Source organism: Canis lupus, chromosome 3 (assembly GCF_048164855.1).
Source record: "Canis lupus baileyi chromosome 3, mCanLup2.hap1, whole genome shotgun sequence".
Classification (NCBI taxonomy): Eukaryota; Metazoa; Chordata; class Mammalia; order Carnivora; family Canidae; genus Canis; species Canis lupus.
In genome coordinates this window covers 46810645-46824314 of record NC_132840.1, presented here as the reverse complement: position 1 = coordinate 46824314, position 13670 = coordinate 46810645, and the positions used below count along the sequence as shown (strand labels likewise).

General features: G+C 53.3%; 1 protein-coding gene across 15 annotated transcripts in view; it reads right to left on the bottom strand.

Moving 5' to 3' along the window:
* MPRIP (myosin phosphatase Rho interacting protein) overlaps positions 1-13670 on the bottom strand; it is a 150658-nt gene that overhangs the window by 11416 nt on the left and 125572 nt on the right. For 13 of the 15 annotated variants that reach the window (XM_072820821.1, XM_072820817.1, XM_072820819.1 and 10 more), the window contains 5 exons: positions 12696-12812; positions 6271-10116; positions 2612-2759; positions 1930-2047; positions 869-1028 (listed from right to left, as the gene is read on the bottom strand). In XM_072820821.1, the coding sequence (XP_072676922.1) occupies positions 869-1028; positions 1930-2047; positions 2612-2759; positions 6271-10116; positions 12696-12812 (4389 nt within the window). The remainder of the gene's footprint in view (positions 1-868; positions 1029-1929; positions 2048-2611; positions 2760-6270; positions 10117-12695; positions 12813-13670) is intronic. The other 2 variants (XM_072820826.1, XM_072820825.1) reach the window with 1 other exon arrangement.

Sequence of the window (13670 nt, the reverse complement as noted above, 5' to 3'; positions counted from 1 at the left end):
GAGATTGTCACTGCATGTGACTTACATCCCTGGAAAGGCCATTTATGTGGCTCTAAGTGTGTGCAGAATTGTGTACACAGGATTCCATAATACTCAATACTTTGTCACAACGCTTGTCCAACGGCTTACGGCTTGTCCAATTTGAGTTTCTGTAGGGTTAGGCCCTCTCACTCTCCCCGGTCAACCTCTGTACTTTTTTTCCAACTGATAAGTGGTTATGTTAGGCCACTGCAGTGACTAGGGGGAATCAGTCCAGCCAGAGCACCCTCATATGGGGTGAGTCTTGGCCCATAGGGACCTTGATCTGTCTACACAGTAAGGACGATGAGCCTCTGCACACAGTGGTCCGGTTCAGTATCTTGTAGAAGCTTTTATCAAACTGAACCTACCTCAAGTCTTTCCATTAGCAGAGTTTTAAATGCACCCCAATTTTCTGAAGAACAAGCAAATTCTAAGACAATAATCTGACCTCCAAAAATGTGAACCATGTATGGCCTTGACTGAGGGATCTTTACACATGGTCCTAGCCTTGAGGACAGGAGACCTGGATCAGGTACAATGACCCTCCCTCACAGGCCGTGCCCACCAATAATGAAGCAGAAATCCACAGACGCTCAGGAGAAACTGGGACATCTCAGAGGTCCCAAAAGGGCTAGAGCCCATGTGAACCCAAATTTAAAGAGGTGGTTCATGCAGAAAATCGCCCCAGCTCTACCATCTGCAGAATTTCTGTCAACATGCTGGGGAATGGCAGACATCAGGGAGCTGCCTGCAGATGGGGCAGCCACTGTGGCTCAGGAACTCAGGGTCACCTCAGGTGAGGCCTGGCTCCCAATTCCAGTGTGGGCTGAGGCAGTGGCAGGCTCACCTGATTGTGGGCGTTGAGCTCCTGGTTCTCACGCTGGCACTGCCGCAGGGCCTGGCGCTCAGCCTCTAGTGCCTGGGCCAGGTGGGCATTCTCCAGGCACTTCTGGGAGTACTGCTCCGACAGGACCTCCAGCTCCCGCTGTACCGACTGCAGCTCCTCCCTAGGGACAGGGCATGGCTTAGCTCTGCCCTCACCCCTGGGCCAGGCCTCTAAAAGGCTCTGAGTCGGGATCCCTGGGTGGTGCAGCGGTTTGGCGCCTGCCTTTGGCCCAGGGCGCGATCCTGGAGACCCGGGATCGAATCCCACGTCGGGCTCCCGGTGCATGGAGCCTGCTTCTCCCTCTGCCTATGTCTCTGCCTCTCTCTCTCTCTCTGTGTGTGTGACTATCATAAATAAATAAATAAATAAATTAAAAAAAAAAAAAAAGGTCTAAAAGGCTCTGAGTCCCTGTCACGACAAGTGAGGAGTGATGAGACATGACACAAAGAGCTAAGCAGAGAGCAGGTCCCATGCTTTCTGTGGTCTCAACAGATTCTTACCCAGCTCAAAAGAGGACAGCCTAGAAAGTGCTGCAGACCTACAGAATCTTTCCTGTGTTCCTCCCTGCTCCTTTTTCAAGGAGCTTAATGGCCCCCCACACAAAGCTCTCCTGTGATGTCAGGACAGAACTCATTCATGCCAAAACAAATGTCCTGTTTCTGAGAGAAGTCACACTTGTGATTTGTTTTCGACACTAACTTTTGAGGTGCTCTGTGTCTGATAACCCAGGACCAGGCTCTCTCCACACTCGAAAATCAAAGCCCTGTGACACTCTTCTGTCATCCTGGATCCGAGGCACAGAGCTGCTTCTTCCGTTAGTGGAACCCAGGTGCTCAGCCCCTCAGGAAGGGTGGCTTGGAACTTCCCTGGAGCCGTTGGGCCTCTGCCCATGCCCACCCTTGAGACCCAGGTCCTTGTGGCTCTCAGAAAGACTCAGCAGGGTGCCTCTCCCCACCTGAAGAGCAGAAATCCCTCTAGCTCCACCTACGAGGGCCACCTCCTGGGGGCAGGAAGGGACTCACAGGTACTGTCGTCGTAGGGCCTCAATGTCCGAGTTGATGCTACTGATCTGGGACCGCTGGCTCTTCTCCAACTCGCGCTCCATCTCCTCCCGGTGGGCATTCTTCATGGCTTCAATGGCTGCAGGCAGGGACACAGCCATCAGCATGAGAGGCTCGGGGGCAAGGTGGACAGGACAGCACTGTGTCTGCCTGCTGTTCATGCAGCGTCCATGAGTGGTCAGGCTGGCCTCACCCAAACCAAGGAATTCCCAGGGAACTCCCACCAGAAAAGGGACGCAGGTGTTGTTTTTTGGTTTTTTTAAATATCAGAAGGCTCTGTGCCGAAGTCTGTCACCAGGCAAAAGCTGCAGCAACTCTGTGCTCTGATGTTCTTGGCCACTGTAGGCAGAGGCGGTCTTATGCTGTTGGAGCACAAAGTCAGTGAGGGGACTGGAGAGGCCGGGGACCGCCCCTTGGGTGAAGCTCGGGGTGCTGGGCTGGGGCTTGCAAGCACTCACTGGGCTCCCCAAACCAGCCTCTTCCTGGGAGGAAACCATCAAAGGCTTGTTTTGGAAAACGAAGCTGAAACCTCAGCTAGAAGACAGTGTGAAGGCCGCTCACTGCCCAGCTGTGCAGTCAGCTCAGGAAGCCTGCCGCATGCCCTGTCCTAGGGGTGCAAGTGTCTCCCAGGCTCAGCTCCCACCTGAGATAGTGGCTGCTGTCTCCTCGGCCAGGAGGCGATCCTTCTCCTCCCGCAGCTTCTCCAGCTCCCGCTGGTGCTGCCTCTGCAGGTCCTCAATCTTCTTCTGGTGCGTTTCTTCCATGGCTGCAAACCCTCGCTCGCACGTGGCCTGTAAGACGTAAAAAGGACTCCGTGGAGGTTTTCCTTGACCACTGTGCTGGGTGTTGTGTTTATCACGAAGCCAGCAGCCTGGTCTCTCTAGGCTCCCTGGTCCAGACAACATGCTCCCTGACACTGAGCATGGAGCCAGCAGAGCCATTGGACGGCTGTCTGCAGATGCTCACTGATACAACTGGGCATTTTACGCTATCAGTGCATTTAGGAAAGAGAGTTTACATAAATTCTCTTATTTGGGAGATTATTCTGAAGCCTCCTTCTCTGTGGAAAGTCAGTGCTGTGAGTGGGAAGAGGCTGCAGTGGAATTTAAAACAGCTGATCCTGAACCTTTACAGAATCACTGCTGGGCAAGATTGACCAGAGGGAGGGAGAAGAGAGCAAATGTATGGAGGTTGGCTGTGTCTGCTTGGAGTTCTACAGCAGGAAGCTTTCAGCACCAGATAGGGCATTTCATAGTCACAAACAGCAATGAGTCTTTGTCAGCTGAAGGGAGCCAAGACCATCCCCCCAATGACAGGTATCCTGGTGAGGGTTGGGTGGGAGGTACGCAGAGCCAGGGGGTCTGGCCCGGCCACTAAGCAGCTGTCCACCCTCACCTGGTGTTCAATGAGGGGAATCAGACTAGACTACATGATCTCTTCTCTTTCAGCCTGCATCTTCTTCCTTCCCTTCCCAAGGAGTACAAAGAGGGGCACTAATTGTAGGTGAAATGAGACACACAACAGCACTGCTCTCTGAACTTGTCCGTGCCTGGTTAGAATGAGGCTGGTTTATTACCTGGACATAGGTTTGGGGGAAGGACACAGGTACACCCTAGGATGGGTCCAACCATCCCACACATCCACTCAGAGATGCCCAAACCTGGCTTATGACAGTGCTCTTACCAAAGGGGCAGGTGAATGTGCCACATAGCCATGAGGCTGTGCTCAGTGCAGCCATTCTGTGCATGGAGGTACATCTTTTAAATAAATCCCCTGCAAGATCTCTTTCAGAGTAAGGATTAGGCCTTTCAGTGATTTTTTAAAAAACCAGAATATGGCCATGTTATGTTCCAAATGCAGAATATAGGAGGGTTCCTCCCTCTCAACCTATACTATTTGATGGATCTTCTTGCACCTGGATTCAAGAAAGGATAAGAAATCAAATCACTACACTTGGGTGTCTCTGTCTGGGCCCCCACAGTAATGGAGAGGCCTTTCTGAGATACTCCACTCAGTATCTTCCAACAGTTTAGACTTCCCTGCAACAGACTGGCTGCACTGGTCAAATGGGTCTTAACCGTTGTCCACCATCAACTGGGAATTCCTTCTCCCACGTGGCTCCTATCTGAAGGCCAGTGTCCTCGTCTCACTGCCCTCACATCATGGCATAGCTGGAAGAGCCCAGGGGCTGTGGCTTCCAAGCCCCTCATCTTCCCTCCTGTGTGCTTTGATTCACAAGGAGCAGATAGCTAGTAAATCTTTTAGGGTTTTGCTTGATTGGACTGCTTTAGAATACTTAAAGGGTGAAAATTCTTCCTACAGAAACACTGAATTAGCTATAAAGACCCGTTGCTTCCTTGGACAGTGTATGTGTTGAAAAATAAACAAATTTGAATTTTTAAGCCAGTAATCCCTGGGATCAATCCCAGTTCCTCAATGGCTACTGTGCAGAGCTGTGAGGGAAGGTGTCAGCCTGCAGTGGCCAGAAGGGAGGCTGTCAGGCCAAGACCCTGGTCTCCCTGATCTGGGCAAAACTCTGCACAAAAGAACAGCTATTAGTCGGAGGCCCTCGAGAGTGCTATTTTGTTGTAATTCCTGCCCCTCCAGGGGGGCAGTGAGAACTCCATGGATGGGCTGGATGTTCACAGGCGCACGACAGAATGCACGGAATGAGTAGCATCTCAGCCCCTAGAGACATGCTACCAGAAGCCCTCAAACACGATCTGTTGCTAACTAATGATATGCTGTCACCGCCCAGATGACTGACACGGGGGCTGACAATGCCGCACTGCGCAGGGGCTCTGTCGGAACAGAGAGGAAACCGTTCACTGCTGGGATGGGAGTACCTGGCTCCCAGTGAACACAAGGTATGTACATGCCCAGGGACCCAGCGACACGGACCTGAGGGCGTCGCAGGAAGGAGCTGAGTGCTCTGCAGCAGAGCACTAAGACCAATGTTTATGCAAATTACTGGTAAAGGTGTAGCTGGCCCACTCGAATGCTGTGCTCACTTGTGCTGACCACCCTGGAGGCACGGTCTGCACATTTTTGGAAAACAACTCTTAAAGCTTTCTCACGATTCAGAAGTTTTCAAAAGGTTCTTGTAAAAAGAACGGAGAAAATGGCCTCTTGGCCATCCAAGAGCTTGCTGATGACCACATGTGCTTGTCTTTGGTCAGTGAGCTGTGTCATCACACAGAGGTAAAGAATACACTGTTGCCACATTTGTCTTCTACTTTCAGAGTTCTAGGAACAAGCAGCTGGGAAATAGCAGCGTTAGCACTGGGTTTGGCAGGAGCAGTAAAGCAGCTGCCTGCAGCCTGGGAGCCCACGCTGCCATCTCATAGCCGGGTATGACTGGGGACGGAGGGCTTTTGAGGAGTCTGGCCATTTATTGCATGCAGCTCCACCCAAGGGATGGTGCAAGGCTTGGGAGGGTAATGCTGAGAAGCTTAGGGGAAGTTCTGGGCAGTCATGCTCCCCGCATGCAGGCAGGCAGGCATCTCTACCTACAAATGGGATAGGTGAGAACCTGGACCGGCCCACACAGCCCAAGGCCCCGAGGAGCCTGGGAATGTCACCTACACCTGACAGGGCCTGGGTATCCTGCCTCATGAGGCAGAGTGTGAGATGGAGTGAGGATGTGGAGGACAGGTTGCAGCCTCCAGAGAAGGAACCCCAGTGACCGAGAAGCGTGCTCAGTAGAAAAGCCCTTCTTCCACAGAGTGCCCATTAAATGCCAGTTCCCCACAGACAGTTGGGGACAGGAGAGTGACCCTTGACACTGCCTTGCAAATATCCTTCTGGGAACTCTAACTCTGCTCTCCTGGGGCAGTCAGTAGAAGACAGCCCTCTAAGAGAGGCTCTGGCCCATCTCTCGTGGGTTCTTCTCCACAGGTTTACATCTGTACTGGCCTAGAGTGGGTTCTGTGGGGGTGGAAGAGAGGGCAAGGCTGGGATGGGGACAAGAAAGGCTTCCACCTGCTGGGATCATGCGGAGTTACCAGGCCAAGGGGTGATGGGGGGACCATACTCCTTCTCTTACGGTGCTCCCAGTCGTCTTCTGCCAACCCTCCTTGGGGGTGGGGGTAGGGTGGATGCTGAACAGGAGGCTAGACCCTTGCCCAGGCCCTGGCCTGAGACCACATCATGCCAGTGAGGACTCAGGGGAGAGAGAATATCAACTTGTCCTGCTTGTCCTCAGCTCCACCCTGAGAGCCTTGTTTACGGGACACCACCCCCTGACAAGCAGAATAAGGCCTGCCCCTCCCCTGCCTTGCAAGTTAAGGGACACTTCAGAACCTTAAGGTTCTCGAAGTCTTTCTGGTACTTCTCCCGCAGTGTGGCCGCGCTGCCCTCCAGGTCCTTCTGTCCCAGCTCCTCCCGCATGGTGTCCATCTGGGCCTCCAGCTCCTGGATGCGCTCTCTCAGCCCTGTCATGGACTCAGCCTCTCCGCTGGCGGCCTGCAGAGTGTCCCTGGGCTGGCTTGTGGGCCAGCTGGGTGGGGAGCTGGGGGCTGGCAGGGCCTCCGGGTGCCGCCTTTGGTAGTGGTGCAGGGCCTCCTGTAGGCACTGCAGGCTCCGTGAGTAGTGTTCCTGCAGGGTCCTCAGCTCCTCCTCGTGGATGCTCTGCAGCTCTCTGATCTTCAGCTGGAACCTGTCTTCCAGGCTCTGCATCTGCTCCACGTGCTGCCTCTCCATGTCCTGTCGGTCTCGGACAGAGGCGTCTAGCTGGCTCAGGACTCTGCTGTGCTCTGCCTGTAGTGTGTCCCCTGCTCTGTTCAACTGTTCCACCACGCACCTCATCTCCTCCTCGTACCTTCCTTGCAGGGCAAACATGTTCTCACTGTGCTTGCTTTCCACTTCCTCCAGACACCTCTGCTGACGGTCCAGCTGGGTGACCCTGGCCTTGAGATCCGCATTTTCCCTCTCAACGATGGCAATCACTTCCAGGTACTCGCTCTTTTGCTTCCGGAGAAGTTCCTCGTACTCCTCCCTCAGAGCCCCAACGGCTTGCTCGTGTTCCTGGCAGGAGGCTCCCCTGCTCTGCCAGGACTCTTTGTAGCACTGCAGCTCCTTTTCATACTCCAGCCGGATTCTGCAGGCTGCATAACACACCTGAGCCTGAATAATTGCATCCTGAACTAATAATGAAGAATACTGACCGAGGCCTCCCAGATAAGTGTTCCAGGAGAGATTCTGGGATGCCTGGAGAAGCTTCTGACAATCTCTTACTGATTCCACAGGGGGAAGTGAGGTTAAAGCGGCAGATATCTCCCCTAAGAGGCTGGCCTTATCTTTAAGTTGCAGGGCGAGTTCTTCCTGAATAGCAACAAGGGCCCCAGAGCTCTGGTGGGCCACGAAAAAGGGCTCCTGGGAGCCGGCTGCTTTTTGATGACTTAGTACTTCTCCTAATGGGCTCAGGTCCCAGGATGCCTGTACATTGTCTTCGATGCCTGAGGGAAGCTTGAGGGCTTCTGAGACCTGCTGCATCACTCTCTCAAAGTCGGGGGTTCGGTAGGCTCCCAAGATGTCCCCTAACACGCGCTTGTGCTGCTGCAGGGCCACCTGGGTCCCCTGGAGGGTCTCCTGGATGCTCTGCAACCTCCGTTGGAATGATTCCCTTACTGACTGCAGGGCAAAGTTGAGCTCTGCCCTCACCCACGTGGCATCCGCCAGGGCAGGGACCAGGGCTGCTGGGACACTCTGTGGCTCTCCTCTGGATGCATCAGCTGCCTCTCCTCTCTGCGTTCCCAGGCGCTTACTCAGGGACTCTACCTGGCTCCAGAATTCACCATCCACTAGCAACTTCTTCGCCCAGGTGTCTGCTGTGGCCCCAGGGCAGAGAGCCACACTTTCAGGTTCCAGGGGCAAGTTTCCTGACTGGGAGATCTCATGGAGAACTCGCGAGATATCTGATGTTGTGTTTTTTAAAGACTCTGCTATTTGGTTTATCAGCGAGGCCTCCAGAGCTATTTGATCAGAAAGGAGTTTCAGCTGCTCCTGCTCGGTCAGCTCAGGCCGGTGTGGTGGCTGTGAAAGTGCTTTCCTGATCTCCAAGAAACTCGAGTCCTCAGGCTGAGCCTGGGCTGCACTGTCTGAAGGAGTGGACCAGTGGCGCATGGCCGGGTGGGTGCTGATGAGTGTGCCCTCTGTGCTGGCCAGGGGGCCTGCTCCTGTGTCTTGTGCTTCCTCCTGGCTGGCTGCTGGCAGGGATCGTAGTTGTTCTCGGCAGTTCTCTAAGCAAGCCAGAGCCTGACTGTTTTTCATCTGGAAGTCGCCAAGCTCCCCAACGTGATTTTCAACTATCTTCGCCCTTGCCTGTCTTTCCTGCTCTAGCTGGGAGGCCAGTGCCCCGACCTGGAGCAGGCTGGCCCGGAGCTGCTCACGGAGCCGTGCCTCCGTGCTGGCCCACTGCTGGTGCAAAGCAAGTAGGGCCTCCTGGCTTTGGCCCTGCTGGCTCTCCAACTTCACCGTCACATCTTTGAGCTTCTCCTCCGTTATGTAGAGCTTGGTCTCTAGGGAGTGTATTATGGAGAGATAAGTATCGGAGTCACTGGTTGCAGGGAGAGAGCTGGGGGTGGCCTCTGATGACATGCTCTCCTCTGAGGGTGACCGGTCCTGGCTGGTGTCGGAGGATGTGCTGCTGGTCCAGGTCTTCTCAGACCCATCAGGGTGTGTGTATTTTTGGCACTGAATCGTGGAGAACCGGATTCTTTGCCTTTTAACACCAGATCCTCCCTGGTCAGGTTTTGCTGTGCTCTGAGGGGGCCCCTCCCTGTCTGGCACCTCTGACTTCAGAGACGCCATGCTCTCTTCTCTCTTGGGGCTGCTATCGCCACGCTCCTCCACCAGGACAGCCCCAGGATCCTCATCCTCAAGCCTGGAATGTTGGGAGGCTGGGGGTGAGCCAGCAGCTTGGAGCCGTGGGCCCGACAGCACTGTGCCATCCCCTGCCTCTTCTAGGCAGCTCTGTGGCTCCTCCGCATCCTCTGAGAATTCCTTTCCCAATCTCCTTAAAATCTCTTCCTTTGCCTGGAGCTTTGTTTCTGTTTCCTCTAAGCTGCTCCCCAAAGCAACCATTTTAACCAAAGCCTCATTGAGGTCCTGCTCTTTCTTTTCCAGAACTTTCTCATGCATCTCCTTGATGTGCTTCAGCTCTTCCTCCTTCTCCTTCAGCAGCATGTGCATACTCTGGAGCTGGCCAGCCACCCTCCTGTAGGAGTGCTCCAGGCTCTGGTAGTCGGCCTCCCTCACACTCAGCTTCTCCTGAAGCTCAGCCATGTCCCCATCAGACAGGGTGACACGATCCATCAGCTCCTGGAACCGCTGCCTGATCAGGTCCCGCTCGTCTCTGAGGCTCTGGACATGCTCAGCCAGCTTCTGGATGCTGGCCTCCTTCATCTGCAGCTGTTCCTCCAGCCGGTGGACTACCTCACTGCCCTCGAACTTGGCGCTCAGCTTCTCCTTTTGGAGGACCTCCATCTGCTGCTCTCGGTCCTGGAGCTGGTCCTCGTAGGCGCTGGCCTTGTCCTCCATCTCCTTGAGGTTCCGCAGAAGCACCTGCTTTTCCTTCTCACAGCTCTCCAGCAGCAGCTCGTAGTTGGCCTGCAGCTTCTCCTCCATCAGCCTCTGGGCCCGCTCGCTAGCACCTAGTTGCCGGCTGAGGTCAGCAATGCGGTCCTGCAGCCGCTGCACTTCCTTCTGCCGGTCCCTCTGCAGTGCCTGCTGCATCTCCAAGTCCCGCAGCTCCTGTGTCTTCTCCAACAGCAGGGCCTCAGCGCTCTTAAGCTTCTGCTCACTGGCCTGCAGTTGCCCGCTGAGTGCGGCCTCACGGTGCTGCCGCTCCTCCAGCTGCTCACGGACCTTGTCCCTCTCCAGCTTCAAGTCCCCCTTGAGCTTGGCCAGTGCCTGCTCCTTGATGGTGAGCTCGGCGGCGGCATTGCTGAGCCGCGCCTGGAGGCTCCGGATCTCGGCCTCATGGTGCCGGATTGCGTCCTTGGCCTCCCCATAGCTGCGTTTCAGGGACTGGATCTGCTGCGTGACCAGCTCCTGGCGCTGGCACTGGGCCTCCAGCTCGCTTTGGAGATCCTGGTTGACTCTATGGAGCCTCTGCCAGGCACCGGATGGGGAGGTGGCCACTTCAGTCTTAAAAAAACCGATTAAACACTGGTTAGTAACACTCGGGACTCCCGGTTCTGAGTGTCACACCTCTGGCCAGGGTCAACCACAGAAAAGCTCCTTGATGGGGCTGCCTTTTATCCTCGGCATCATTTTTTTTTTTTCAATTAAAAAACAAATTCAACAAATCATCTTAAATTTTTTTTTGGCAAGTAGCTGCTTCTAGGTAAACAGAAAAAACATGGACAGTAACATCACACGGCTCTAACCAAGCAGCTTCTAGGAGAACTAAACCAAACAAAAGTGAATAATGGAGCACACTGATGAGCAAACAGGAAGACTGGAGGACAGGAGAACGCTGGGAAGAAGGACAGGGGGAGGAGCAGAGCTTCAGGATTTATTTGTTTGTTTTGCAAAACAAAAGGTAGGCGGCTCTAGGCAACAAACCCTACAAAAGCCAGGACCCGGGGTGGTGCGGGTGGTGTGATGCTACTTCCTTCTAGGACGGGGAGAGAAGGAAGGGAGGCAACTGCTCCGGATGCCAGTGAGGTGACATCTGAAACATTTTCCTTGGGGAAGTGGAGCCCGTCCTCTACAGTAACAGGAAGAACTAATCTCTACCTGCAAGAAGACAAAACGAGGGGAAAAACGGAAACCATGGAGTAAAACATGATAATCAACAAAACAAACAAACCTTTGTGGAATTCAAAATAAGAAAGTGAAGCACGCAAGAAACAAAACACAAATGAAGCAAAACTCCCCAAACTGAAAGGCATGCAGAACAGACAGAGCTAACTACTGCAGGGGCAAAAACAAAAGTAAACAAGAGAGAGAAGAGCCCAGCCTAAGAATCTAGCCTACCTATGGCTCGCTCTAGCTCTGCTCTGCTGGCAGGGAAGCCACAGATGTGACACTCAGGTTAAAGTTACACTTGATGTCCAAACCATGCACGCTCCTCCTCCCAGCACCGTTATGCAGTGCCCACCCTGAGTGGCTGGCTCCTCCTGACCCTTAGTCCCAGAGGCCCTTGGTCATTCCAGATGACTCGGTTATAAGCATTTCAAAGCACAAAGGGAGGTTAAAAGTCACCTGTTGTTAGACCTAGCAGGAAGGTTTTAAGAAACCAGCTCTGCCCAGCTTTGCCAGGGGCTTTGGTGCAGGCTCATGCAATCATCCAGGTTAGACATGGAGGCAGGTTCTTAGGTTAGCAATGTGCAAAATCTGCTGCTAGTATCTCTACCACATGATGTGAAGTGAAATCGGTGCACATTTAAAAAAAGATGCTCCCCAAACCTGGAAAGTCTGCACAAAATGACCCAGGAAGCACATACAAGAAAAAAGGCTGCCCACCATTACCAGTTCCTGGGGCCTGAGAATCTGATCTGGGCATGGCTGTAACTTGGCTGAAGGGGCTGGGGAGGACCAGGGCACACAAGGCACCCAGTGCCACGGTCAAAATTGGGGTCGAAAGAGAAGGCAGAGGGAGCGCACGACAAACAATGGCACGGAGACAGGAGGGAAGGTAAACTGTCCAGAGGCTCACGTATGGCCTGGGATGACTTGGACCAAGGTAGCCGGTATGCTGTGGTCTGGAAATGTCGACACAGACACTTATCACAGAAACTCTGGGTCACTGAGAGCTGGAAAGGCCCTTAGGGTCAAGTTCTAAGTCTACATGGACAAGAAGGCCAAGGTTGCAGGGGATGGCACTGGCTTCCATCGGTCAGTGGCAGGACCCTGACTGGAGTGCTCTGTTCTCAGCCTTGGCTGAGAGCTCCAGTTTTCCCTGTTCCATCACCCCATTTTGCATCTCCCCAGCACTCCCTCACCTACTACCTCTCCCTACTAGCACATCAGCACGATGGGGCAGGAGTGTGTTGTTTTGTACCCTAAAATTCAAACAGGGCCTAGAATGCTACAGGACAATAGGCTCCCACTGATGAGCGCCCTGTCCAGGTGCTCTCCTGCCTGGTGAGACAGCAGGGCAGCACCACTCCTTGCTAGCCAGCATGTGGGCCCAGAGCTCTCTGATGGAAGGCATGGGTTTGGACTCATGTTGCTGCTCTTCTCACTGGGCTTCCCATTAGGCTGGGGGGTTGGCTAGGCAGAAAATAAGAAGAGGCACCACTAGGAGAATGCTAATGGCCCCAGGTTGTCCTATAGGTGTGGTACATACAAGGTCAAGGATAGGGAACCAGTTTTAGCTTTGTCACCAACTTGGTGGTAAGGAGGCACTTGGCTGGCTGTTGTTCAATTTCTTCAATCGGGAAAATGGATCTAATATGACTATTTGTGAAAGCAAGTAGAAACGACATGTAAATATGTGATATTTATGATAAATATATACTAAGTACTCTGAGAACCGAGAGGAAAAATGATCAGGATGAAACAAAGAAAAACCCTTAGCTATAGAGGTTTCAGGCAGACTGTCTAAAGCATCTTACTAGGGGTGAAGCTACAAATGACCCAGGAGCCTGAGAGCCCTGATGCTGCAGCACTTGGGACAGGCTGCTCCTGCTCAGCCAGGTTTTGCACATTCCTAGCCTGCCTGGGCCCTCACACTGATGCCCAAATGAACAAGGGCCACAGCAGCCCTGCAGCCCTACCTGCAGCACGTAGCCCTCCCGGGCGCTCTGTTCCCGGCCCAGAGCCACCCTCAGCTGGTCCTGTAGGAGCCGGTTCTGCTCCAGAAGGTCTGAGGCCTCCTTCTGGCTCTGCTCCAACTGTGGGCAAAGAGACACACATTTTGTAACAAAGTGATGATAATGACTAGAGGTGGTGGTACAGTGGCATTTCTGACTCTTGCTCGGCTGGAGCACACAGGGACTCTGTGGTTGGCCTTCCCCATGGCCACATTTCAGTGCATGTGCCGATCTGGTCTTTATCTGCAGCATCTGGAACTGAAGGTTCCAGCTCAAGCCATACATAACAGCAGCATACTTGTTACCCTGGGCACCCACATAATTCCCACATGCCCATAAGGATGTGACGTGCAGACCTGACCAGGAAATGGGGGCTTTCTGCTTGTGTCAGGAGACCATCCTGCTGGGTCCTTCCAATTTCCTCAGTGTGGTCAAAAGGCCACTGCTGACCTGGGGCAGCCCTCGCTCCAGGCCCTGCCATAGCTTCCACTGAAATAGCTCCTTTTTTTTTTTTTAACACTTTTATATAATAGATTCCATATAAAATTCTGTTTGCAGGAAGGGCTCCATAAGATGTGTAAAGTGGGCAAGCGACTGCACACTCCTCTTGCTTTCAGTGACTTTGAATTTATCTATCCGTCTACCCACCTCTTCCCTGAACTCTCTCAGGTACCTACTAGATGTTGGGTTATGGGGGCTGCCCACCCTACTGGAGGGGCTGTGTAATGCAGCAGGTGGGCAGGGTGCTGCCAGGCTCTGCTGTGGGCCGCACAGAGATGCCTGGTTTTTAGACTCTGCTGTCTATGATAGATTCATGGTCCAGCATGTGACCTGTAGGCCAGTGGGCTCATTTTGACAGTTTAGACCCATGTGAGTTTGAACTTTTATTGCATCTTGGTTTATTATTATATTAATATATGTAGAAAAGGGAAAAAAATA